This window comes from Manis javanica, chromosome 7, assembly GCF_040802235.1.
Source record: "Manis javanica isolate MJ-LG chromosome 7, MJ_LKY, whole genome shotgun sequence".
In the NCBI taxonomy this organism is placed as follows: Eukaryota; Metazoa; Chordata; class Mammalia; order Pholidota; family Manidae; genus Manis; species Manis javanica.
Genome location: NC_133162.1, coordinates 41,710,092 through 41,737,446, shown reverse-complemented (window position 1 = coordinate 41,737,446; position 27,355 = coordinate 41,710,092). Strand labels below are relative to the sequence as shown.

At 32.3% G+C, this 27,355-nt stretch overlaps 1 protein-coding gene across 4 annotated transcripts in view; it reads left to right on the top strand.

Annotated features, from left to right (window-relative positions):
* ADK (adenosine kinase) overlaps window positions 1–27,355 on the top strand; it is a 606,631-nt gene that overhangs the window by 215,269 nt on the left and 364,007 nt on the right. For all 4 annotated transcript variants that reach the window (XM_037013272.2, XM_037013270.2, XM_037013268.2 and 1 more), the window contains exon 4: window positions 20,644–20,722. In XM_037013272.2, coding sequence (XP_036869167.1) covers window positions 20,644–20,722 — 79 coding nt within the window. The remainder of the gene's footprint in view (window positions 1–20,643; window positions 20,723–27,355) is intronic.

Here is a 27,355-nt window from a genome sequence, read left to right as displayed (position 1 = left end):
CTATATAATGAAAAACTATGAAGCCACTGAAAAGAGGTAGACTGTCAGTACTAGTTGTTATAGAACAAGCTCTCTAAGAGATTGATTGCTGAAATACATATTTTATTAAAAGTTTGTGGGTGAAGTATTTGTGTTCTGTATGTACATAGTGAATTTCTGAAGTGCCTTTGTATCTTGAACAAGATAAAGGCTTAGTGTTTGTTTCATGATGCTTATGGAATTGGATTGACTTCATCTAGTATTTAACATAAGCATTCAGTATTTCTTTTGATTATGTTGTAATTCCTCACTTATATTGCAAAGTCATAGAAAATACTAGATATGGTCCATGTTATACATTCATTGTGTGTTCTACTCTGGCATAGTATACTGAATGTTGTACAATCAATATTTTGTGAATGCAAGGTAGAATTAGTTGACACTCATGTATTTGTTTTACAGTTTCAGAACCTGTTCACATTATCTTTGATGAACTTTTTCATTGAATCCTCTAGGTAGATAGGTACAACAATCATTATTTTATTTACATGTAACAGAAAAGTGAACTGAAGCCCAAGTTTGTTCTTGGGCTTCAGTTTCCAAGTGAGTAAGTGACTTCTTTAGAGCAGGGGTTGGCAAACTATAGTCTGTGGCTCAATCTGTCACAACACCTGTTTTTTGAATGGTCTCTAGGCTAAGAATGGTTTTTATATTTTTTAATGATTAAAAAAATTATTTTATGATGTGAAAGTTACATGAAATTCAAATTTCAATGTCCATAATTAAAGTTTATTTGAAGACACTCATGCTCACTCATTTATGTATTGGCTATGGCTGCTTTCCCACCACTATGGCAGAATTGAATAGTTGCAACAGAGATTTGATATGACCTACTCATTGCTCGACTCTGCTGCTTACGACACTACACATCTTAGTGATGCAGTTGTAATTCAGCAGTGTTTCATGTGTCACATGTATTGCTGTACCATAACACTTTATTTTTTATTACCAGTGCATACCCATCATGTCAAAACAAGAAAAGGAGACTGAATCTCATGGTTTTAAGATAGTGGACTGTGGATCATTTTATGAAATTAGATGGTAAAATATAAAGTTTATTATGCTCTATTAGAATACAATATACATTGCTGTTAACAGGCTAAGTTCTTAGAGTATTCCAAAGTCACAGAAAAGTGACTCTCATTAAAATTAGAAAATTTAAAGTATAATGTTTCATCACAGCAGAATTTTTTCACACATAAACAAACAAACAAAAAAAGTGAAAATAAAGCTGCACCCAAAGTAAGCTTTGGAGTGTATCATTTGTTAGGCAAGACTGAGAGCCATTTGTCAATGATGAGTTGATTAAACTATATTTTGTTGTGATAGCTGAAGAAATGTGTTCAGAGAAAATAAGTTTGACTGTTAGCCTTTTATTAACAATAGTTATTTTAATAATTGAGGACAGTGGTAGCAACAATAGTCAATGAAAGATAATGATTTAGAGTGTTTTTTCCTTAACTCTTGATAATTCAGTAAATGTTTACTGACACTGCTCAGTAGTTGTTTATTTTAAAGAGGTAGTGCAGAGTTTCCAGTGATTAAAGAATTAATTAGTCACCATGAAAAGTTAGTAAAACAACTGCAGGCAGAATTATTTTCAGAGAAGTTAAGAACTGTATTTCAGAATAGTCTGAAGTAGAATCTGTTAAGATGTGTTGCAACTGATGATGTTGAAAGTATGTGTGGAACACAAAGAGTTAATTGGGTACATGTACAAAGTTTGTGAAAATATGTTTTTCAAGGCCTATTGTTATTCATTGTATTATTACAGTAACAAAATTGTGGAAAATATTTGATCTGTCATTTATTATTGAACTAGTAATATAAACAGTGAACTTTATTTGATCTCATGAAGAGAGAGCTCCATAAGTTTTAGTCAGAAATTTGAGCTATTTGCTTGCCCATTGCTTTGATTATTGCAGTTAGTCAAGATTCAAATTTTTCTAGACAAGAATAAACTTCTTTAACTACTTTTATGGAACATTGAATGCCTTTGAAAGCACCTTCTGCTTCAGTCTTTATGTTGTTACTTAATGATATTGGCACCATCTCTTAATTGTGAGGCAAAACAGCATGTATATGTGAAAGTTACGGTAGTCATTTGACAGCTACCACTGTAGTTTGAGTCACAAGCAATGCCAAGCTACTTTATATGTATCTCATTCTATATGTCAGAAGTTAAAACAAGAAGTGATATCTCCATTCCTATACACATTTGTATCAGATATATTTTCCAGGTTAAAACTATAGTTCCAGGAGTAGTTTTTAGACCATGAGGAAATGCAAAGGAAACTTTCTTATTTTAAAATACTCTAACAATGCAATTGAAGAGCCTTCACCTAATCTTGAGTTGGAAATGAGTAATCTACAATGTGGTGACATGCTAAAAAAAAGGCAAATATCAAGGGAGCACTGTAATTAAATTCTATGAATGCCATCTAAAGGATGAATATGCTCAATTAAAATTATATGCTTGTAGACTGATATCAATATTTGGCAGTATCTATCTGTGTGAAAAAACATTTCCATATTATTAAAGATCAGTATTAACAGATGAACATTTGCAATCAGTTGTGATGATAGGTAACAGTAACTTCAAATACCAGTTAAATGAAACATTATTCCCTCCAAAAGAATTATATTCATATTATAATATAGAAATACAGAATGTAGACTTAAATTATAAAGAGTCACTTTTTTATAATTTTTAATTTAATAAAAAACTTCTTAAAATTGTTTTCTCTTTTGTTTAACCACTACCTAATTAATATCCTTGAGTTTTTTCTTTACCTACAAAGCCTAAAATATTTACTACCTGGCCTTTCTCCTTTTATAAAAAGCTTTCTGAGCCCTCTTCCTTCCTCAAAGATTGATAGTGTCTTTTAGAAATCAGCTATGCATTGGATTTATTGTCCTTTATTCTCATTTTAGGGTTCTTACATTTACAAAATAACTAAAAATGCTCAAATTTGAAAAAGCTTTTTGTTTACATAGTGTAATTTAAATCTTTTAATTTTTAAGTCTTGGGAAAGAGATTCTCCCATAAATTACATGTTAGTAGAGTGTATTCTGTAGCATATCCTGCAACAAACACTCTTTTCCTGTAGTAGTAGCTGAATCACTTTGGAATTCAGGGCTTTGCCTTTTTTACCTTTTTTTGTTTGCTTCCAAATTGACTGAGGATGATTTGCTCAAGGTATTTTATTTTTGAAGTCCAGTATGTACTGAAGAGGTTTATATTCTACTGAGTGGTAAAACACATTATACCAGTGTTTGCGGTGGTTTAAAAAAACAAAACAGAGCAGCATTGTTTACCGTCGCCGAGATAGGATGCAACCTAAGTGTCCACCAACAGATTAAGTGGTTGAAGATGTGGTATATATGTACAATGGAATATCACTTAGCTATAAAAAGAATGAAATCTTCCCATTTGTGACAACATGGTTGGACCTAAAAGGTATGCTAAGTGAAATAAGGCAGGCAGAGAAAGACAAATACCATACGAATTCACTTAAGTATATGTGGACTCTAAAATACAAAGCAAAACAGAAATAGGCTCATAAACACTGAAAATAGTCTAGTGGTTGTCATAGGGGAGGGATGATAGGGCAATGGGTAAAATAGAAACCAATGTGAATACTTCCTTCAAATTAATAAGCTTCGTAGGCAGTTTTATTGTAAATTCTGTGAGGAATAGGAATATTAGTATCTTACATACCATGCATTGATGCAATCTATATTTTATATTTTGGCAAATAATCCTTTTTATGAAACACATTTACATTAATATTATGTTAATTTGAATCAAAAGAAAGATATATTTCAGACTTCTAAATATAAATTAGCCCATTTGTTCCTTAGAGTAGTTTCTGACAGTTTATTGTTGTCCCATGAAAATTCACAGCTGGGGAGACATCTTTCAGAAAAGAATATTTGTAATCTGAAACCATCAGCCAATATTTTTCAGTTAGTAATTACAAAGGGTTATTGACAGATACCTTCTGATTGCTTCATATCTTTAGTCATTATATTCTCATGATTATAATTAATTTCTGTGTATTTTATAATTGAACCAAAATGTTTATTTTTAAAACTTCCTTTCATGGAACATTTTTGTCTCTCGGCACTTTGCTTCAGAATTGTAATTTCTTTTTTTTCCCCTTTCTTTCTTTCTTTTTTCTGAAGTCTATTTATATTCAGTGGGATTAAAAACATACTTCCACTTTTAGAGCAGATTTATCATCTACCCTTCAGGCTGTTCTTTAACGTGGAGCACTTAAGAATTAATATCTTAAGATATTCCCCAGATGTTTTAAACTTCAGCAGAGTTGTGGTTTTCTTTATTGGAATCTGTTTGTAGTATTCAGAAGATGAAAGAAAACATGTCCTCAGTATCTAAACACTTTTCATATTCATTTTAATGTCTTTTGCTGCAAAGACATGCATAAAATAAAACATATACTGGTAATTTTTCAAAATCCTGGCTTTTAAAAAGTAATATCAAAGTGCAAGTTGCATTAACAATAATGTAAAAAGTAATATTGTGTGTTGTATAGGCTTTTGAATCATCATTGTTATGTGGTTAGTATTTGTTTTGTATAGTGATAACATTTGGTTAATTGTTTAATGGGTTGTGCAACAAATTTTATTCTTCAATACTTAGTAAAGCAGGGATTGAAAACGTTTTACTTTGTGTTTTACAAAATGTTGGGAAGTTTGAATTTTGATTTTTCAAGATGTCGATCATTTAGGTTTTTTTTTAGAGCCTAGCCTAATTGAACATTCTCTGCAGAACCAGCAACTAAGTTATTCCTCCACAATTATAAAAATGATTGGTAACATTTTTTGAGTGCTTTCTGTGTTCAAGGCATTGACATAATCCTCACAACAGAGTGGTAATGTTTTGTATTAGTTGTAAGAGGATAAGAAGTTAATAAATGAAAGAGTGAAAAAGTACACTACACATACACACACACACTTTTTTTTCTCATCTTGAGCCTATTTTAAGGGAAGCAAGTAGGAACACCTTATGTGATTTCACTTGTTAAGAAATAATTTGATTTTCTTCTCACCAAGTAACATTATATCTAAGTGCTAACCTAAAGTTTATGTCTTACAGTTAAACTTCTTCCCAGCTGCAATGTTCTGTGTTCTCATTTCTTTGAGTTCTTTTGCCTTGATATTCTTACCTAGTGTGTAGTGGGTATCCAGGACACAGGCAAAATCCAAATAAATGTCAAATTCTTTTAAAAAATATTTGGGAAAAACTTAATTTTGTTAAATTGTGTATAGATTGGTAGTCAACACTCTTAACAATGAACAATACCAACAATAGCAATAAGATTCTCATTTTTATTCCTTCCACAGTTCCTCCATCCACCCATCCGTTTATCAGTTTTTGTGTGTGTGTATGTATGCAGTGTCTGTCAGTCACGATGCCTAAAATTACGGAATGCAAAAACAGATACAGTCTTCAGTGCCGTGTTTTACAAGTGAGGAAATCTAATCTCAGAGAATTTAAATTACTTGTCCCATGTGAGACAATTGGATGCACATGAAATTAAAGCCAGGTCTGTCTCACACCAGAGCCTTTCCTTTCAACCAGTAAGGAGTGCTGCCTGCCCTGATGACTTGCAATGTCAAATCATGTTTTAAGCATATTGATGTCAAATTTGTCTGATATGTCTTAGTAAGGAATTTGGCTATGCTGGATATTCCTTCCTTCCTTCCTTCTTGAAATCTCACTCTCTCTTGGCCTTCTTATTTTTAGTAAATTGGTGTTTAACCTTTCTCTCTTGCTGGTACCTTTTCCTCTTAAATATTGATATTCCAAGTTTGTGGGTTCTTCTCATGTGTCTGGGCATGGATTTCTTTGGGTTTATCCTATTTGGGGTCTCTGAGCTTCTTAAGCCAATCACAGAAGTGTGTTTTAATAAAATTTGGGAAGTTTTAAGCCATTATTTCTTCAAGATATTTTTCTGCACTGCATTTTTTCTTTTCTCCTGGTCTTCTGATGACGTAAATGTTAGATCTTTTAGTATTGTCTCAGAGGTATCTGGCTGAGTCTTTGATCACTTTTTAGGAGTAATTTTTCTTTCTGTTATTCAGGTTGGGACATTTTTATCGTCCTATCTTCAAGTATGCTGAGTCTTAATTCTGTCTTTTCCATTTTACTATTGAGCCCACCTAGGGAGCTTTAAAATTTCAGTTACTGAATTTCTATTTGGTCTTCTTTATATCTTCTGTTTATTTGCAGAGTCTTTCACTTTTTCCAGATGTTTCAAGAGTCCTAGTACTTTGTAGTTCCTTGGAGTTCTCCTTTTTGGTTCTCTAGACAGAGAACTGGAGCTTTATTTTTCCAGTTCTGTCACACTTCCATGACTGAGCAAATGTCTGGGGTTAAGTGGTAAGAAAATAGAGAATAGTCTGACTTATTCAGTTAATTCTTAAACTCACGTATCAAATTATTCAATTCAAGATATTTATTCTTTTTGTAATTTCAGTTCTCTTTTGAAATTTTCTATTCTTTCATCTAGTTTATGCATTTTTTCCTTTGATTCCTTAAAAATATTAATCATAGTTATTTTGAAGTTCCTTTTGTCTTTCATTGTCTGAATCGCTTCTGAAACTTTTTCTCTTGTCTTTTTTCTTTTGTTTTTAGTCAAATTATTTTGCCTCTTTGCCTAACCACCAGTTGTTTATTATTTGCCAAGCACAGTTTGTGTAAGAACTGTAGATTTTATCTCCTATCAGAATGTTTTTCCATTTCTCTATGAGGCTGATACGGAGTGCCTTGAGGGCTGATTGCCTTAATAAAATCAAGGATTAAACTAGTTCAAAGTTGATTTCTAGCGTTGATTTCAACACTTCAGTCTACCCTGTTTGTCTTTCTGGAGTTTGAACCTCTAGACCTTTTAATTGAGACTTTTGGGTCTTCTCTCTCATTAGCTCTGAAATAGTCCACAAGAACAAGGATACCAAAACTGATCTCAGAGGTTTCAGTTAAATTTTTTTTCTTTTTCTGGATCCACCTTCAAAATTTAGCAAAAATTGGCAAATATCTCAAGTGGGAAACTGACCTTTTGTTTTATTCCCCAGTTTCCAGTTTTATCACTTTAGTATTATTAATGACTGAAATTCCCACTTTTTTTTTTTTTACCCTCTTGCCCTCCACCCCCATCCCAGAGTTCTGCTAAGCCCAAGTCTGAATTTTCACTGTCTAGTATGGCCAGTATAGGTATGTCTGTTCCCAGTGCTCAGAGAAAAAGTGTTTGTGTATCTTTAGCTTTTATTCTCTTTTCCTCCAAAGGATTTAATTTCTTGCCTGTTCTGTTTTTAGTTCATTCCTTCTCTCCTTTTTCTCCTGGCCTGTTTTGTTAGCACTGCCAGACTCTTAAGAACTTTTGCTTTTCAGGTGATTTTGGTTAACCTTCTTGGCTTACCATTCAGTTGCAGAATTCACAGAGTTACAAGACAAACCAGCTGTATGTTTGAGGTTCCCAAAATGTCATGTTTTGACTCTCTAGTCCCTTGCTACTGACTACAAATTCGGACAGGTTGGACAAACATCTGTCAGTTCTAGCCTGCCCTCTGAACAGTTTTCACCTCCTTGGGAATTTATTCATTTGGTCTTTGTTGTTTTTTAGTACTTTTAACAGATTTATGATTTATATAACTTACCTAGTTATTGTCAGTAGGAATGCTGACTATGACCCACTCTATGTTACGTAGAACCAGAAGTTCCACATGTTATGTTTTGATAACCTATTTAAATGTTTGCTGGGTGTTTCCAATGAGTGATATTTTTTTTAAGTTTGGAAGAGAAAAATGCTTAATTATTGCTTGACTACTTTCTCTCCATGTCTGTTACATATTTTTCTAGAATTTTTCTGTGATCAGAGAAACCAAGGCCCCATTACAAACCAAGGGTTCTGTGATAGAAGTAACAGCTAAAACCAGTAAAGGAGGGAAAAATATAATTATTATAATTTGTGTTTTGGAACTGCCTGTGGACATATGAACGACACTGTAGGCTTACCAGGAGGCTACACATCTCATTTTGAGAGCCACTGTCCTGCAGTGTATCTCTTTTTTCTTATATGGGGCTTTTTCTTGTGTGGCTTAAAATTAAGTGTCAGTTTACTATTTAACAAATAATTGTAGATTGGTTTAGTGAAATTCTGTTGTGTGATTTTATAATGGATAAAAATCATATCATATCATGCACTTGAATTTAGGAATAATTCATTTTATTTTAATCATCTAAACTTACAGGGTGCTTTTCAATAGTATATTTTATTATCTCACATGCAAAAAATGTCATTCATATTCAGAATTATACATAGGAAAAACTAAACCTTTAAATGTTTTAGAATTGAATAAGGACTTATGTAAGCAGCACATGCTTTAAACTGCTTTCTTATCAAAGAAAATAAAATTAGAAGTTGGAGAAATACCTTTAAATTACAATCCTTGTGAACTAATAGCTTAACCTTAGTTTTGAATGACTGACTTTTTCCATCTTTTAAAAATATGCTTAAATATAAACACATGTGGGAAATGTTCTTTTGGCTTTTATCAAACTGACATTTAAGTGAATTTTTTTCAACCTCACTAAACATTTGTGGTAAAAGATTTCAAAGCTTTGAATCTTACAGTTTGCCTATGGATCCCCCCACTCCCTCTATCGTGCATTATTCTATTAACATTTGGTCTTAATAAGTGTAACCTGTTTAGAATTAATTATGTTTTTTTATTTATTATTTGTTTAGTTGAGAAGTTTAGGAAAGAACTTCATCAAAAACCCTACTTAGCAGTTTTGAATGCTTTCTTAAGGAAGTTAAATTTTTTGAATTTCACTGTAAAGATTTTATGTGTCTTATCCTTTGTATGTCTTTCTTTATGGGATATTGACATTTTCTGTTTCTTTTGTTTGTTTCTATGCTGTGGTGATGTTAGTACAATGTCAGATCTTCTTTATTCTCTGATGTATGCTGAGCACTTTTTCCCCCCCAAAACTGGGATAAAAAAGGCTTTAGTTATGGTGCAAGTGGGAAGCAATTGCCCTAAAATAGAACTAGAAATTGTAAAGAATGGTTTTGTGGACACTTTCCTATTCATAATTCTTCTCATATTTATAAGACTTTTTTTTCCATTTAAGAATGATTGGGTCTTTGTTGTAGGGTATAATCATGAAATCGTTCTCATTTTTAGTAGTATTTGCTTCATATCAGAAAACTAGAAAAATTTAAAATTTAAAGAGCTATTTTTCTTCAATTTCTTCTCTTTTTTCCTTCCTTAATCATTCTCTTTTTCTTCTGTTTTTCTGGCTTTTTAGGATACATCATCTAGATTCTTCTTAAAAATAATTAGCCATGACTGCCTTTTGTTAAAAAGTACTTCATTTAATTTTGGGCCATAATAGTTGTTTTATTTTAAATAATCTTTTTTAAATTATATGGTTTTATTGTTTTCTTAATTATTGGATGAATGTCCCAGTCCTGAGTCTGCAATTTAGTAATTGTGTGAAATCCATAAAAGAAATCATTTAAGCTGGGCTAGAATAGTGAACTTGAATTCCCTCATCCATCTTAAGCAAGGGACACAAATAGAATCATGTATAACCTGCACCTTCAGATTGGAGATAGAACATCGTAAGAATACAAATTTCTTATAGTAAGAAACATCGTATTGCAATAGAGCTCTTACTGCTTCTACATGTCCATATCTTTAGAGAAGAGGCGTTGAGGCATTGTGAGAAGGGGAAGTGTGGAGAATATAGTTCAAGAACAGATACAATCAGTCCTGGAAAGAAAAAGTGCAACACAGGTCTGAGACCTGTTGTTTTGGCCATAAGCATTATCAGGTGGGCCCTCTTGCCAGTGCACCATCCCGTCCATTCCAGTTAGAGTACTCCTTTTTTGCCTTATTAAGGGGTTTGTTTAGTAGGGGCATTAATCCCTGTTTTGGGCCTCTAAGCAAGGGATTTCACTGTGGAAGAAGAGAGATATATAAGGGGAAGGGAAATAACAAGAAATGGGAAAAGATAGTGGCTGTGGATTGTATTGAATTGGAATTGGAGATATCCATATGAACCCAAAAAATAAAATGATTTCGTAGATAAAAACTTCATCTTAGGAAGTTTTCAGTGAGGTATTATAAATAATACAAGTGCATTATATACAACCTTTTTAAAAAGGATTTGGAAAAGCTAAATATTCATTTATGTATCTGTAGAGAAAAAGGGAGAATGTGAAAAATGATAAGAATTGGTGAATCTTGGTTAAAGGTGTGTAGGTGTTCTCACTGTTATTGCAGCTTTTTCATCGTTTGAAATTATTTTAAAAGCGAAAGTTTTAAAAAGTTACTAAAACTGAATTTGTGTCTTTACATAGAAAATAGGGATAATTGTATTAATCTCACTTGTCTTGCAGGATTGTTTTGAATTTCAAATATGCTTCATGTGTATCTCTGTGTGCCTATGTGGTTTTTTTTCTATATAAGTAGGTAAGCAGATACATACATATGTATATACATACACAGAGAGAAACAGTCTTTTGGAATTTCCTTGATTGGTTCCCTACATAGTATATATTTTTGCTTTAATAAGTCAGGTTCATTGAGATATGTTGAGGTATAATCTCACATAGAGTAAAACCATCTTTTTCATGTGATTCTATGAGTTTTTTTTTATGTCAAAATTCTGTGAGTTTTGACAAATTTATCCAGTTGTGTAACCATCACCAAAATAGAACATTTCCATTGCCCCCAAAAATCATACTTTTTTTTTTAACTCATACATCTTTTTCTCCTCTCTACCTTCAGTTCCTAACAACCACTATTCTGATTTCTGTCCCTATAGATTTGTCTTATCCAGCATGCCAAATAAGTGGAATTATTGTATGTAGCCTCTTTATGTCTGGCTTCTTTCACATAACGTTTTTAAAATTCATCCATGTTCTTGAATGTATTAGCGGTTTGTTTCTTTTTATCGCTTAATAGTATTCCTTGCATGGATGTACCACAATTTGTTTACCCATTCAGTAACTGGTGGACGTTTAGGTTGTTTCAAGTTTTTGGTGATGATAAATAAAGCTGGTTAAGTAGTCATGTTCCTGAGCTGTCTGGTGAGTATATGCTTAATTTTGTAAGAAATTACCAAATTTTTTTCTAAAACATCTGTACCGTTTTCCATTTCCATCAGCAATGTATAACAGTTTTAGTTGATCCACACAGCCTCATCAGCACTTCTTATCACGAGTTTTTTTAAGCCATTCTAATAGATATGTTTCCTTATTTTTTAAATTTGGATTTCCTAATGACCAATGATGTTATAATACATGCTGTTTTGCCATCTGTATCTTTTCTTTGATAGTGTTTTTATTAATCTTTGGCCAAATTTTTTATTGGATTGTTTTCTTGTTACTGAGTTTTGACAGTTCTTTTTATGTTATGGGTAGTATATCCTTCTCAAAGTTAAAATTTACAGTAACTACTTAAAAGTCTGTTTCTGTAACAATATTTTTGAAATAGTAGATCAATCATGTATAATAAGTCAGAAATTGAGAAAAATGTTTTAGTAGCCTAGTTACTAGATTCACCATAACATATTCAGACTGAGCATAGGCTATCAGACTTACTAGGGATTAATGTTATGTAATGTAAAAAAATATTATAGCTTGGTAGGTCACTTAGTTTTTTCAGGAATGTCAGAAAATAAAAAGTTACTTTCCTATTAGAGTTCTCACTTTTATATACCTTTTACATTTATCTTGCCAGTTTATTTCATTGGTTGGGTAATTTATTTGGGGTTAAAAAAATAATATAGTGCTTGTATCTTAGAAGAAATTTCTTAACCTAAAACTGAATGAAATTAAGAATTCAAAATGCCCTGTGTCTACAAATTTTCCTTGAATTGAACTAGACGATACCTGATTCTCAGAATTTGTGGGTGAGACTTTTGCATTCAGATCCTTATGTGTGGATCACAGTTTGTGGAATTAGAAGTCCTGAGATTGTTTTTCTTTGGCATAATGAATATACCTTGTAATTTCATCTTCCAACAAATCCTGTTCTTACTCTTCACATTTGTGATTGTCTTTACTTTTTTTTGTTTTGGTATTCTTTACTCTTGAGTACTAAATTTTCTAAGAAGAACAGGCTTATTTATCACATTGGAAATATTGTGTTAGACCACATGTGTCTCTACTATTATTAATATACCTCTTAAAACTCATTGAAAAATCATTTACTCCTTGTTCCTAACACTAACTTTATAACATAGAAACTAGTTCAATTTTATGAAACAATCATTACACTTTAATGACAAGCAGCAAAATCTAGCTACTCTCTTCAGTATAGTATCATAATTATCTTGATTAAAATGTTCAGAAACTGACCTTCCTGTAGCCTATCTGCCCAGGTGGTTTTCATACAGTACAAATGTTCATGTCTTACATTTTATGTTCTTTTAATTTCATTTTAATTTCCTAGTTTTATTTTTAATGTCATTTTTGTACATTTATTTAATGTGTTTATTCACTATATATTACTCACATCTTCATAAGCTGTCATAATTCCTTCCTAGAATAAAGCAGTATATAAATAATTATATGAGCTTTACTATATTTCCTCCAATGATAATTACTATAACTTATTAATCATTCCCCTATTTTGGGGTTATTTCCCTAAGGTAGAGTCCTAGAAATGGAATTTTATGATAATACGATATAAACAGTTTTATATTGTTGGTATATTTTGCTAAATTACTTTCCAAAAGAGTTCTGTTACTAATGTTGCATGGTTATGTCAGCTTTTCCACATCTCTGCTAATGCTGAGTATTATAATTTTGACTATATATAATCTTGACCAATTTAATGTGTGGAAATCTGTATTTGATTACTAGTGAACAAGGATGGTTGCTTTTTGACTTTTATCATTTTTCTTATGTTCAGTGTTCATTTGTCCATTTATCTGAGACTGTATTTTTATTTCTCATTATAAGAATATTAATGTCTAAAAATATTGGATTAACAAATTCATTAAAATTAATGTTAAAACATAAACTAATGTTTTAAGTGAATACAATAACCATTTTTTGTATTAACATTTCTTCTCCTTTATATTAATTTTTTGTTTAATTTTGGTTTTCTATAGAAAAGCTTTAAATATCTTATATATTATCAAATTTGTTCTTATTCTGTTTGCTTCTGTCAACTGGAAATTCTAATCCAGAGGTTTGATAAACACTGAGTCCAATTTTTCTCTAGCATTTTATTTAAGTAACATTCTTCCTGGAATTTCTTTAGCATCATAACAGCTGTATGCTTAATTAGTTTGTGCTTCACATATAAATTGCTAGTAGAAAAATGAATCAGTTGCTGTTCTTTCAATTCTGTCAGTCTTTTGATTGATGTATTTGATACACCCACCCCATTCAGACAAAGCTCAACCAAAAGGAGAAAGTAAGAATGAATCTGTAAAGTATTAAAATTACTACACTTAACTTCCTGTAAAAAAAATATAGTCACAGAATGGGCATATATAGAAGTTTCCCATAAAATGTAAAGATACCATAAACTCTTTTGTTCCTTAAACAAGTCAGAAAATATTTAATATCTTTAAATAGTTGAGTATTTCCCTATAAAGTTATAATAATAATTTTGAGGCTTATTAATCTTTTTAGCCTGAGCTTCTTTGCTTTTTTTTTTTAAAGAGAGACAGCCCTTCATCTTTTCCTGGCATTTTCCACTGGTTATTGATAAATTTGACACAGACAAGGCATACCATTCATAGACAAACAGAAAATTTTGTATCAACTAGAAAAGTATATAGAGAAAACACGTCACATATGACTTGTGTGCCCAATCCTTCTAAGAAATTAAAAGGAACTAATCTTGCCTCATTGTAATCAGCTCCCTCAACAGAAATGTTTCTTGGTTCAACTACTTAGAAGTTCCCTTTGCTCCATGTGTGTTCTGTCCTGTATTTCCTTTCCTAACACCATCAAAACTGAAATCTCAGAATTGTCATCCCTCTGCCATATCTTTCACTCCCAGTTATTTATCATATGCTATCTGTCTTCCACTTCAGAAACGATTCCTGAGTTTGATCACTTCTCTCTAGTCCCTTAGTTCAGCATCTGATATTTGATAAGAACTATTCTAAAGGCAGTTGATCTGCCTCTCTTTGTTTTACCCTATCCTCCAAAGAGTGCTATCATCATTTCTTTTTAAATGTACTTTTCACACTATTAGTAAACAGATTTAATAATTCCTAGTTGCCTACTGAATAATGTCTAAATTTGTTGGTGTGACAGAGAGTTACTTTTTCTTTGTCAGTTTTTACTACTTTGATTTTACTACTATATTTTAGTCTGTGTTTAACTTGTTTCTCTGAATATGTTGTATTTTTTGTTTTACCTTTAGCCCTGAATAATTTTTCTCCCTTAACTGTCAAATTCCAGTTCAAATGTTAAACTCAAGCTGCCTCTTTCAATTAGAGTCACTTAGTTCTCTGTGCTGTGCTTTTTATTTGGCTTTATTCTGTAAGTTCTTCTTTTTAGATAATTGTGTGGAAAATTGCTACATTCTTCCATTATAAAATGAAGGAAATTTAAAAATGTTTTTTATTATAAAACAGTTTATATGCTTATTATACAATCAAAATAAATGTATATAAGATTCTTATTTCCTTGGTTGAATTTTTCCACATGTATAATTTTTGGTACACATGTATATTGGGTAATTTGTTTGCAATATACAAGTGTATGTTGAAATTTTGTTTGATTATTTGTGCATATGCTTCAGTAATTTAATATTTCTGAATTGATATATATGAAAAATATAAGTAGAGACAGGTCTATAAGATTTTTAAAAGTTTGACTCTTCAGAAAAGTTTATATTGTATGCACATAGTAAAAAATAAATAAGAGTGAAATATTAAACACTTCTCTTTAAGATTTCTAGTTTTTGGAATTAATGTGGATATACAGGATATATCATTCATCAGGATATATCAGGACAAAATTTGGAATAAGACTAACTTTGCCCATTATCACTCACTATTTTTTTAAATTTTGCTATCATTAATATACAATCACATGAGTAACATTGTGGTTACTAGATTCCCACCATTATCAGGTCCCCCCCATATACCCCATTACAGTCACTGTCCATCAGCTTAGTAAGACGCTATAGAATCACTGCTTGTCTTCTCTGTGCTATTCTGCCTTCCCCATATCACTCACTGTTTATTTTGTATGCATGTCATGCTGGAGGTCCTAGTTTCTGGACTAAGTCAAGAAAAAAGGAGAAAAAAATTGTCAGTATTCTCAAAGATGATTATGTATGTATGTCAAAAACAGATTAATTATTAGAATTTATTAGAGATGTTAGCAACTTGTATGGATAAAAGAATTGATATAAAGAATTATATTTCCAAATATCAGCAAGAAATAAAAATTAGGTTTGAACAAATATGACTTACAATAGCATTAAAACATTAAGTGTGAAGTAGTGACTCTAATTAAGATGTGTAGGATTTATGGCAGAAATTATGAAACTGAGAGATATTAAAGATCCAAATAAATATACTGTGATATATACTGCTATCATTAATTGGACTATTTAATATTGGAAAGATATCACATTTCCCTGTATAGATATATAGAATTAACGCAATCCTAGTAAAAAATCCCAACAGGTTATTTTTTGGCATTGACACGGTACATTTAATTGGAGGTGCAGAAGGACTAAGTTAGTCAAAGCATTCATGAAGAATAAGGTGAGGGTACTTGTCCTTTTGTTAAGACTTAAAAGCAATAGTAATTAAGATAAAAATGAAGTTTGTGCAGGGGTTAGGCATACAGATTATTGAGTAAAGAGACAAAAAATGTTAATGATATATATAGTTATCTGTGGTGGTTACACAGGTGTTCACTTTATGACTATTTTTAAAATTCCACACTTATTTTAGATACCCTTAAGAAACTTATAAAAAACAAAACTAAAAACAGAAATATTCTCTTCCTTTCCTCTCCATAGAGCTGCAAACACTAACAGATTTTAGTTTAACATTGTCAGTCTGCATAATGAGTCATGCCCTATTTCTTGAATTAACAAATTTGAATGTCTATTAACTCTCATCTGGAAGATGAAGATTATTTCATCTTTTTCCTTCCTCACTGTCTTATTTATGTTAGTCTATGTATTTAGATTTTTCTACTGATTGACTTTATGACTTTAAACAATATACACACAACCTCTTTTTAAAAACTTCGTTATTAACATTTGAGGTACTTATAGACTCTTCAATTAAAGGAGAGAGAATTAGAAAGCTTTTCATCTCTCTACTTCCCTCTGCTATCTTCAGAATGTCAATGTTATACGTAAAGTTTTTATATCCTGTTTTGCAACTATAAAAATGTTAATGTTTTCTCTCTGCATAGATTCTAAAATTGAAAACCAAACAAAAGATCATTGCCAAATCATTAGGTAAATCTTATTCTCTTCTTATTGTCTGTAGAACCAAGTAGTGTGATTGGATAGATTCATAGAAGAGAAAATGTAATCCTTTGTTGTTACAATTTTTGTTTAAGGGAGAATTTTACATGTAATAAAGTGTATTGGCCTTCTTTTAATTTCTTTCTGGATTCCTTTACTTTTCCAAAGTTATACCCAGTTCTCACATTTTCTTTTCTTTTCTTTCTAAACCTTATGCCATCTTCTATCTTGTTTCTTTTCGATTAGTGTACTTCCTTCTTAGTAATTAATTTTTTTCATAATTTTGAGGCATAATAGCACTTATATTTGTGAAATTTATATTTTTCCTTAACATTGAGTTTACAATCTGAGTGGAATTTGAATTCTATTTTGAAAATAATTTTTTCTTCCAGTATAGAAGACAACATTCACTTGTCTTTAAGATATTGGTGTTACTCTGATTCTTATTCCTTTCTGGGTAATCTGTTAGTTTTCACTGTAGTAGCCTTTCAGGTTTTCTCTTAATATGAGAGTTCTAAAATTTTACAAGGTATGTCCAAGTATGAATCCTACTACCTACTCCGTAGTAGAATTGCTTTTTTTTTTTTTTCACAAATCTGAAAATCATATATATGTTTTCTCTTTTGAAGCTTTTTTTTCTCGTATTTCTTTCTTACCCTTCATTTATCTCTATTCTTACTTTCTGTCAGTCTTGTTAACTGGATATTGGGTCGGTCACCCAATCCATTCTATGTGACTTTTAATTTTCCCTTCATACCTTTCATTTGTTATATTTTCTATCCAATTTCTGAGTATTTTCGTTATCTTGTTTTTTATCTATGTTCATTTTTATTGCTCAGGTCATCTACACAACTATTGATTTAAAAAAATTTGAAGTTAATTTAAAGAAACAAATTACTCTCTAGTTGCTCCTTTTTCATGAAATTAGACAGACAGTGGTTTCCCTATATTGCCTCTGAGGAAAAACTAAGGCAGGTAGTAAAAACAGTATGGCAGTTCGGTAAAAAGTCTGAGTTACCATTTGACCCAGCAGTTCTTCTCCTAAATATATACCCAAGAGAAATGAAAATACTGTGTCTTCACAAATGTTATACATCAGTGTTCATAACATTATTCACATAGCAAACCCAACAAGTAATTCTGAGACACAAGTAATTCTGAGGTTCTAATTTTGACTTACTAGTGTGTCATGTGTGACTTTTGTTTGGAAATCTGCTCAGATACTTCATGCCTCACTTTCCCATTTGTTGAATGAAGGCATTCTATTAGGTTCCTGTCAGCTCTAAAATTGATTATGTTTACTCTGCTTTTTTACTTTGTTTTTGTTATTGAACTTCCTATACCATCCAATAGAACTTTATTGTAATAATGGGAATGTTCTGTATTTGTACCTCCAGTATGATAGCAACTAGCCACACATGGCTGTTGAGCACTTGAAATGTGGCTAGTGTGACTGATTAGCTGCATTTTGAATTTTTTTAACTTTTTTAGCTTAAATTTTAATGTCTATAGCTACGTCAGGCTAGTAGTCACCTTATTGAACCAATATGGTTCTAGACTATTATTGTTTAAAAAATTATTTTTGCTAGATGGTCTAGAGAAAAAGGTTACATGACCAAATAAGCTTAGGAAATGTGTGTACTCTCAATCTTGAATTTTCACAGTGTGTATCAGCATATTAAAGGTCTTGAGGTGTTCTGAAACAAAGAAATATTTTAATTATCACTCCTTTTTTTTTCTAAAACTTTTGGGATCTCAGACCCTCTGAGGTTTTAGTTAGGTTCCATAGCCATCATAGTCGTATTTACTATATGCCTAAAGTAACTGTTTAAAACATTTTATCTAATCTAAATAATCATTTTTTGTGTGCTTTTATAAGTTTATGACATGGGTATTATTAGCTGCGATTTACCAGTGAGGAAAATGAAATACTGAAGGATTCATTGATGTGGCCAAGGTCACACAGGAAGTGGTGCAACTAGCCTTCCAATCTCTGATCAAATTGCTATTGAGCCCTATGCTGTATGCCTTCTAAACAGATGTTTCATTTTACATTTGTCTTTATATTTTCTTAAGTTTTTAGAAATACAGTTGTTTTACTGTAATTTTATTATCTATAACAAATTTAGGCCTATCTACTTCTTCCTGGGGAAGTTGTTTGATAGACTAGGGAAAGTTATGATTTAAGGAAAGAGATTCTTGAGAAAGTGAGAAAGGATGGTGTTGCTGTAACAGCCGCAAACTGGGATGGCTTGCAGCAACAGAAATTTATTCTTTCACTGTTCTGGAGGGTAGAAGTCTGAAATCAAGGTGTAGGCATGGTTGCACTTATCTTCCATCAAGAGAATCCTTCCTTGTCTCTTCCAGTTTTTGGTGGGTGTTGGCATGCCTTGGCTTCCTTGACTTATGGCCACATCATTCTAGTCTCGGCCTTCATCTTCACGTGATCTCCTCCTCTGTGTTTTCCCTTCTGTTTGTTAGAAGACTTGTCCTTTTATTTAGGGCCCACCTGGACAATGCAGGAGGGAGGATCTTACCTCAAGATCCTTAACTTAATATCTGCAAAGACCTTTTTTCCAAATAAGGTTATATTCACAGGTTCTGGTGGGACATCATTTTGGAGACCACCATTCAATCTACTACAAATGTGCCCCAAAACCTTTGGAGGAATTGGCTTTTGAAAGTGGGGGACCTCAAATTATCCTAGCAACTGATCACTCACTCTTTGTTTACTTTGTCCATTCACCCTCCTGTTCTCCTTCAATCTTTAACATCACTCTTACCTGATAACCTAGTTCAGAAAGTAATTAGAACTTCTGTAAAACTACCACAAACTACACACCTATCTGTATCTGTACCTATGTAGTTTGCTTTCTTTAATGATATTATTACATTAGTGTTATTAGTGGTATACAAGTATTGTCAGAGTTCTGAGCAGGTTTGCTAATTATGGTCATTGGCTCTCAAGGTTTTATAGATGGAACCCTAAGACAATTGGAGGTATGGGAGTCAGTTAGCCCCATTCTTCCTACTCCTAATATAACAATATGTACATTTACTTCTTTTTTATATTTTGAAGTTCTGTGAAATGTTTCATTTGAATAAAAGGATCGTTTTCTATACTTAGGCTTGGAAGTACTTTCCAAGACTGAAATCTTTGAATACTCTGCACACATCTCAAGCTCTCTGTTTTTTGACTGGCCTCCTGTAACCCTTGTCAATATTACATACATTTTGTTATTGAATAACTTGGTATTTTCTAATTTTCTCTATTTTTTCATGTGTATTCATCCTTTAGTCCCTCCAAAGCTTGTAAATCCTTTAAAATTAAAGTACATACCTATGCCAGTTGGATTTCCTCCCCAGCATCTAACATGTTAGAGACATGTAGTAGGGAATATTGACTTGTGATCCATAGTAATAGATGATAATCTAATTTGAGACTTACTGAAATATTCATGGTCCTTTGGTTGGGTGTGTATAATAAGAGGACTGTACATGGATCATCAGATCATCTTCTGTGAAAAGTTTCATGTGTAGTGAATGTACGTATCTTCCTGGAGAGAAGTTCTATAGCTTTAATCAGATGACAAAATTCAAAACTTTAAATTATCCCTTTCTGTGCCTTTATTTTGCGGCTACAGAAATTGTGTCACTAAGCAACTTGCCTACAATCATACAGCCCAGTATAGTTTCAGAATTCTATGAATTATAAGTCAGTAGTTTTTATGGAACCTAAAACTTTTAAAACTGATTAGAATATATATAAGGATTCTAGAGATCAGTAATATAGGAGAATATGAATTGCTTATAAGTAATTTATACATTTTGATTTTTACCTTCTGTTTAGTTTAATTGTTAATTATGGGCAGCTTATATATTTTAAATTCTTATAGTTGTACATTTGTGTGGAAAAAATTTCTTAAGTATGGAAATTTAATTAAGTTTTTCATACAATATTTTAATTCATTTATTTCATATAGTTATATAACAGAAAATTCCACTAATTGTGATTTAATGCACTTCTCATCAGAAAAATTTGCATTGTGACAACTGACAGATGCTAACTTACTTTTTTCTACTGTGATTTCCTTATAGGTTTGATGAACTTGTTAAGAAATTCAAAGTCGAGTATCATGCTGGTGGCTCTACCCAGAATTCAATTAAAGTGGCTCAGGTTGGTTAATTATTTTAAAAGTTATAAAGAAATGGTTTCAAAATAATTCTAGACTTTTGGTTATTATCCAAAATTGTTCCTACTATATTTTTTTGCTATAGAATAGTTTTGTTGGTCTTGAATTGTGACTTTAGCAGTTGTTGCTTTTCTAATCAACAAATATTGCTTTATTTTAATTGGTATTCTTTTGGTTATTGGTAAGTTCAAACATTCCTTAATATGTTTATTGTTCATCCCAATTTCTTATTGAATCCTTTGACTTTATTATTTTATAATTTTTCATGTTATTGATTTGTAGAAATTCCTCATTTTATGGATAGTGTTCCTTTTTATTCTCTAAATTGAAAGTATTTATTCCTTATTTATTATTTGTACTTTAAGTCTCTTTATAGTATCTTTTACTGTACCCGAGTTCTTATTTTTCTTAATATAATTAGACCTCATGGCTTCTGCATTGCGTATAGTACTTAGAAAGGACATTGCAATAACAAGATACTAGCTTATCCTTATATACAAATATATACACATATAATTGTGTATATATGTTTATATAAATTTATGTATCTATACCCATATTTATATCTTCCAGTGAGTATATGGATAAATTTATTATTTCTGCCAATCTTTTATATTGAAGTACAGTTTATATACAATATTATATTAGTTTCAGATGAACATCTTAGTGATTCATCAGTCATATACATTATTAAATGCTTACCAAAAATGCAGTGCCATAAGTACCATCTGTCACCATACAAATATATTCTATAATATGAACTATATTCCCTATGCTATACTTCGATCCCTGTGACTAAATTATTTTATAATTTGAAGTTTGTACCTCTTTATCCCTTTCACCTGTTTCACCCATCCTTCCACACCTTTCTATGGTAACCACCAGTCCATTCTCTGTACATGAGTCTATTTCTGTTTTGTTTTTTAGATTCCACATAACAGTGAATGCATATGGTATTTGACCACTGACTTATTTCACTTAGCATAATAGCCTCTAAGCCCATCCATTTTGTCACAAATGACAAGATTGCCTTCTTTTTTATGGCTGAGTAATACTCCATTGTACGTAGGTACCACATCTCTTTATCCATTCATCTACCAGTGCACTAGACATAAGAGTGTATACATCTTTTCAAATTAGTGATTTTGCTTTCTTCCCAGAAGTGGAAATACTGGATCATAGGGTATTTCTATTTTTAGTTTTTTGAGGAGCCCTGGCTGTGTATGAGTGTTCCCTTTTCTCCACATCCTCACCAACACTTGTTATTTCTTGTCTTGATACTAGCCATTCTGACTGGTGTGAGGTGATATCTCACTGTAGTTTTAATTTGCATTTCCCTGATATTTAGTGATGTTGAACAGCTTTTCATGTGCTTGTTGGCTATCTGTATGTCTTCTTTAGAAAAATATCTGTTCAGGTCTTCTGCTCATTTTTTAAATTGGATTATTTGGGTTTTTGGTGTTGAGTTGCATGAGTTCTTTATACATTTTGGATATTAGCCCCTTATCAGATATATCATTTGCAAATATATTCCCCCATACAGTAGGTTGCCTTTTCATTTTGTTGAGAGTTTTCTTGGCTGTGCAGAAGTGTTTTAGATGTTGTCTGCTTGTTTATTTTTGTTTATTTTTTTCTGGGAAGATATACTTAGAAAAAACTTTGTGAAGTTGATGTTTAAGAGTTTATTGCCTATATTTTCTTCTAGGAATCTTATGGTTTCAGGTCTTATATTTAGTTTTTTAATCCATTTCAGGTTTATTTTGGTATATGGTATAAGACAGTTATCCAGTTTTCCCAATACCATTTATTAAAGAGACTGTTTTTTTTTAATTGCATATTCTTGCCTTCTTTATCATATATTAATTGACCACATAGGCATGAGTTTAGTTCTGGACTTTCTATTCTGTTCCATTTGTCTATGTATCTGTTCTTGTGTCAGTACTATGCTGTTTTGACTACTGTAGCTTTGTAGTGCAGTTTGAAATCAGGGAGGATAATACCTCCAGCTTTGTTCTTTCTCAAGATTGCTTTGGTTATTTGGAGTCTTTTGTGGTCCATAAAAATTTTAGGATTCTTTGCTTGTTCAGTGAAAAATGTTATTGGTATTTTGATAGATACTGCATTGAATCTGTGAATTGCTTTCAGCATTATGCCCTTCTTAACACTATCAATGCTTCCTGTCCATGAGCATGGAATAGCTTTACATTTATTTCTGTCCATTTCAGTTTGTTTTATCAATATCTTTATAGTTTTCAGAGTATAGGTCTTTTACCTCATTGGTTAGATTTATTCCTAGGTATTTTATTATTTTTTGTTGCAATTGTAAATGGAATTTATTTCTTAATTTATCTTCCTGTTCATTATTTATATATAGAAATGCAACAGATTTCTGTACATGGATTTTTTTATCCTGTGGCTTTACTGAACTCATTTGTTAATTCAAATAGATTTTTGTGGAGTCTTTAGGGTCTTGTGTATATGGTATCATGTCATCTGCAAATAGTGACAGTTTTACTTCTTCCTTTCCAATTTGGATCCCTTCTATTTCTTTTCCTTGTCTGATTGCTATAGCTAGGACTTCTAGTACTGCATTGAATAAAAGTGGTAAGAGTGGGCATCCTTGTCTTGTTCCTGATCTTAGAGGCAAATCTTTCAGCTTTTCACCACTGAGAATGATGTTATTATCTGTGGGTTTGTCATATATGGCCTTTATGTTGAGATATGGGCCCTCTGCAGTCACTTTGAGAGTTTTTAATCACTAATGAATGTTGAACTTTGTTAAATGCTTTTTCAGCACCTTTGAAATAATCATTTGTTTTATCCTTTTTTTTTTTTAATGTGGTGGCTCACATTCAGTTGTGGAAATTGAGCCATCCGTGTATCCCTGGGATAAATCCTACTTGGTCATGGTGAATGACCTTTTTAAAGTATTTCTAAATATGTTTTGCTAATATTTTGTTGAGGATTTTGCATCTATGTTCATCAGAGTTATTGATCTCTGATTTTCTTTTTTTATAGCATCCTTGTCTGGTTTTGATAGCAGGGTAGTGCTTGCCTCATAGAATGACATTGGAAGCCTTCCTTCCTCTTCGATTTTTTAAATAGTTTGAGTAGGAGAAATACTACCTCTTTTTTGAATGTTTGGTAGAATTCACCTGTGAAGCCATCTGAGATTTTGTTAGTTTTTTGATTACTGATTAAATTTCTTTACTAATTAAATAATTGTAGTAATTGGTCTAATAATTATAATAATCTCTAGTAATTGGTCTGTTCAGATTTTCTATTTCTTCCTGGTTCAGTCTTGGAAGATTGTACTAAGTTGTCCAATTTGTTGACATATAATTTTTCATAATACTCTTAGAAGAATCATTTGTATTTCTGTGGTATAAGTTGTAATTTCTCTTTCATTTCGGATTTTATTTATTTGGTCCTCTCTTTTTATTGATGAGTCTAGCTAAAGGTTTATCAACTTTATCTTTTCAAAGAAAAAGCTCTTAGTTTTGTTGATTTTTTTTTTAGTCTCTATTTCATTTATTTCTGCCCTGATCTGTGATATTTCATTTCTTCTACTAGAAAGGGCTTTGTTTTTCTTTTTCTAGTTTGTTTAGGTATTGGGTTAGATTGTTTGAGTAATTGCTTGCTTCTTGAAGTAGGCCTGTATTGCTATAAACATCCCTCTTAGGGCTGCTTTCCCTACATCCCAAAATTTTTGAGCCATTGTATTTCTATATTCATTATTCTCCAAGTATTTTTTATTTCTTTTTTTCTTTCTTTGGTAAGCCATTGGTTGTTTAGTAGCATGCTCTTTAGCCATTAAGTATTTGTGCTTTTTCCATTTTTTTTTTCTTGTAATTGATTTCCAGTTTCATACTGTTGTGGTCAGAAAACATGCTTAGCATGATTTCAGTCTTCTTAAGTTTATTGAGACTAGCTTTGTGGCCTAACATGTGATGATCTGTTCTGGAGAATGTTCCCTGTGCACTTGAAAAAAATGTATTCTAATGCTTTGGGATGTAATGTTCTGTATATGTCTGTTAATTCCATTTTGTCTAATGTATTATTAAAATCCACTGTTTTTGTATTGATTTTCTGTCTGGATTATGTATCCATTGATATAGGTGGGGTGTTAAAGTCCCCTTCTATTATTGTATTACTATAGATGTCTCCCTTTATGTCTATAATATTGGCATTATATGTTTAGGTGCTCCTCTATTGGGTGCATAGATATTTACAATTGTTCTGTCTTCTTGCTGGATTGTGCCAGTAATTATTATAATGTCCTTCTTTTTCTCTTGTTATAACCTTTGTTTTAAAGTGTATTTTGTCTGATATGAGTGTTTCCATTCAACTTATTTTTTTCATTCCTACTTTAATGGAATATTTTTTTCCATCCCTTTAGTTTCAGTCTGTGTGCATGTTTAGGTCTAAAGTGGGTCTCTTGTAGGCTGCAAATAGATGGGTCATGTTTTTTTTTTATCCACTCAGTTGCTCTCTGTCTTTTGATTGGTGCATTTAGTTCATTTACATTTAAAGTAAATATTGATATGTATGTTGTTATTGCCATTTTGTTATTTCTTTTCTGTTTTTTTTTTCTGATCCATTCTTCCTCTTGTTCTCTCCTTGTATATTATGATTTTCTTCAGTGTTATGTTTGGATTCCCTTCTTTGTTTTTGTATATCCATTACAGGTTTTTGGCTTGTGGTGACCTTGGGGTTCTTATATGACATCCTACATATATAGCAATCTATGATAAGTTGGTAGTCACTCAAGTCTGAATGAATTCTAACAACAGTACATATATTTTTCCCCTACCCGCCCACATTTTATCTATATGATGCCTTCTTTTATACCTTTTTATTTAGTGATTCACTTTACTAATTTTTAGATGTAATTAATCATACTACTTTTGGTTTTTTGACCTTCATACTAGCTTTTAAGTGATCTACTACCTCTGATACATGTTTGCTTTTACCTATGGAATTTTTGCTTTGATATTTTTCTTTATTCTAGTTAGGTACTTCTCCTTTCCTCTTAAAAAAGACCCTTTAACATATCTTGTAAGGCCAAGTTAGTGGTAGTGAACTCTTTTAACTTATGTTTATCTGTGAAGCTCATTATCTCCCCTTCCATTCTGAATGATTATCTTCCTGGGTAGAGTATTCTTAGTTAGAGGTTTCTCTCTTTCAGCCCACCGAATGCATCATGCCACTCCCTTCTGGCCTGTAGAGTTTTGGCTAAAAAAATAAGATGATGATAGCCTTATGGAGTTTTCCTCTTAGGTAATTTATTGCTTTTCTCTTTTTGCTTTTAAAATTCCCCCTTTGCCTTTAATCTTTGACATTTTTACTATAATATGTCTTAGTGTGGACCTTGTTTAGGGTTCTCTCTGCATCTTGTACCTGGGTTAGGGAAGTTTTCAGCCATTATTTCTTCAAATAAGTTTTCTACTCCTTTCTCTCTCTCCTTTTAAGACTTCTACAATGCAAGTGTTTGGATGTTTCATACTGTCTTAGAGCTCTGTTCACCTATCCTCATTCCTTTTCATTTTTTTCTTTCTGCTGAGTGTTTTGCATTACTCTGTTTCCAAATTACTGATCCATTCCTCATCCTTTAATCTGCTGTTGGTTCGCTTCAGTGTATTTTTCATTTTGTATATTTTTGTATTCATCTCTGGTTCTTTTTTATATTTTCTATCTTTTTGTAGATGTTCTTACTGATTTCTTCCACTCTTATCTCAGGTCTGCTGAACATATGTATAATCATTAATTTGATTTCTTTAACTGGTAGATTGCTTAACTCTGTTTCATTTAGTTCTTTTTCTGAAGTTTTGTCATGTTCTTTTGTTTGGAGCATATTCCCCTCCTCATTTTGTTTGACTTTCTGTGCTAGATTCTATGACGTAATAGAAAGAGCTACTTCACCTAGTCTTAAAGGATTGGCCTTACATAGAGAAGGTCCCCTGGATAGACTGTGTATACCTGGAGGTTTTTGTTGGCTGGCTAGAGGCCTACTAAGTATGAGCCAGGGGTATCTTGGTGTCAGGGCTCTCTGGCATGGTTGGAGGCACAGAGGGGCCTAATTGAAGGGTTCTTGAGTGGATACCAATTGGGTCCACACTGATGGGAAGGCAGTGGGCCCAGGCACAGTCTCCAGGAAAGCCCCACCTCTGCACCTATCAGGTCTGCACCTGTGGTGCAACAATGGCTTAGGGGAGCTCTCCAGCAGTGGGCAGCAACTGGCTGTGCTCCTGCAGTGTAGTCCTGGGCCAGGCACAACCTCTGGGGAAGTCTTGTCTTTATGACTACTGGATCTGAGTCCATGGTGCAGCAGCAGCTCCGGCATGAAGTGACTGCTGGCTACAGAGAAGCTCCACCTCCACAGCTACTGGGTCAGTGCTTGTGGCACAGTGCTGGCCAGGGTTCATTCTCTAGGGGCTGGTGGCAACTGTTTCTGGGGCTGCTGTGACCCAAATGCATTGGGGCTGCTGTGGCCCAAATGCACCTGCTGGCTAAGGAAGTCACCTAGACCAAATCTGAAATTGGTGTGTGTGCCCTAACCCTATTTCCCACATCAATATCAATGAGTGCAAACTGTGGTGCTCCCCAGACCTCCAATC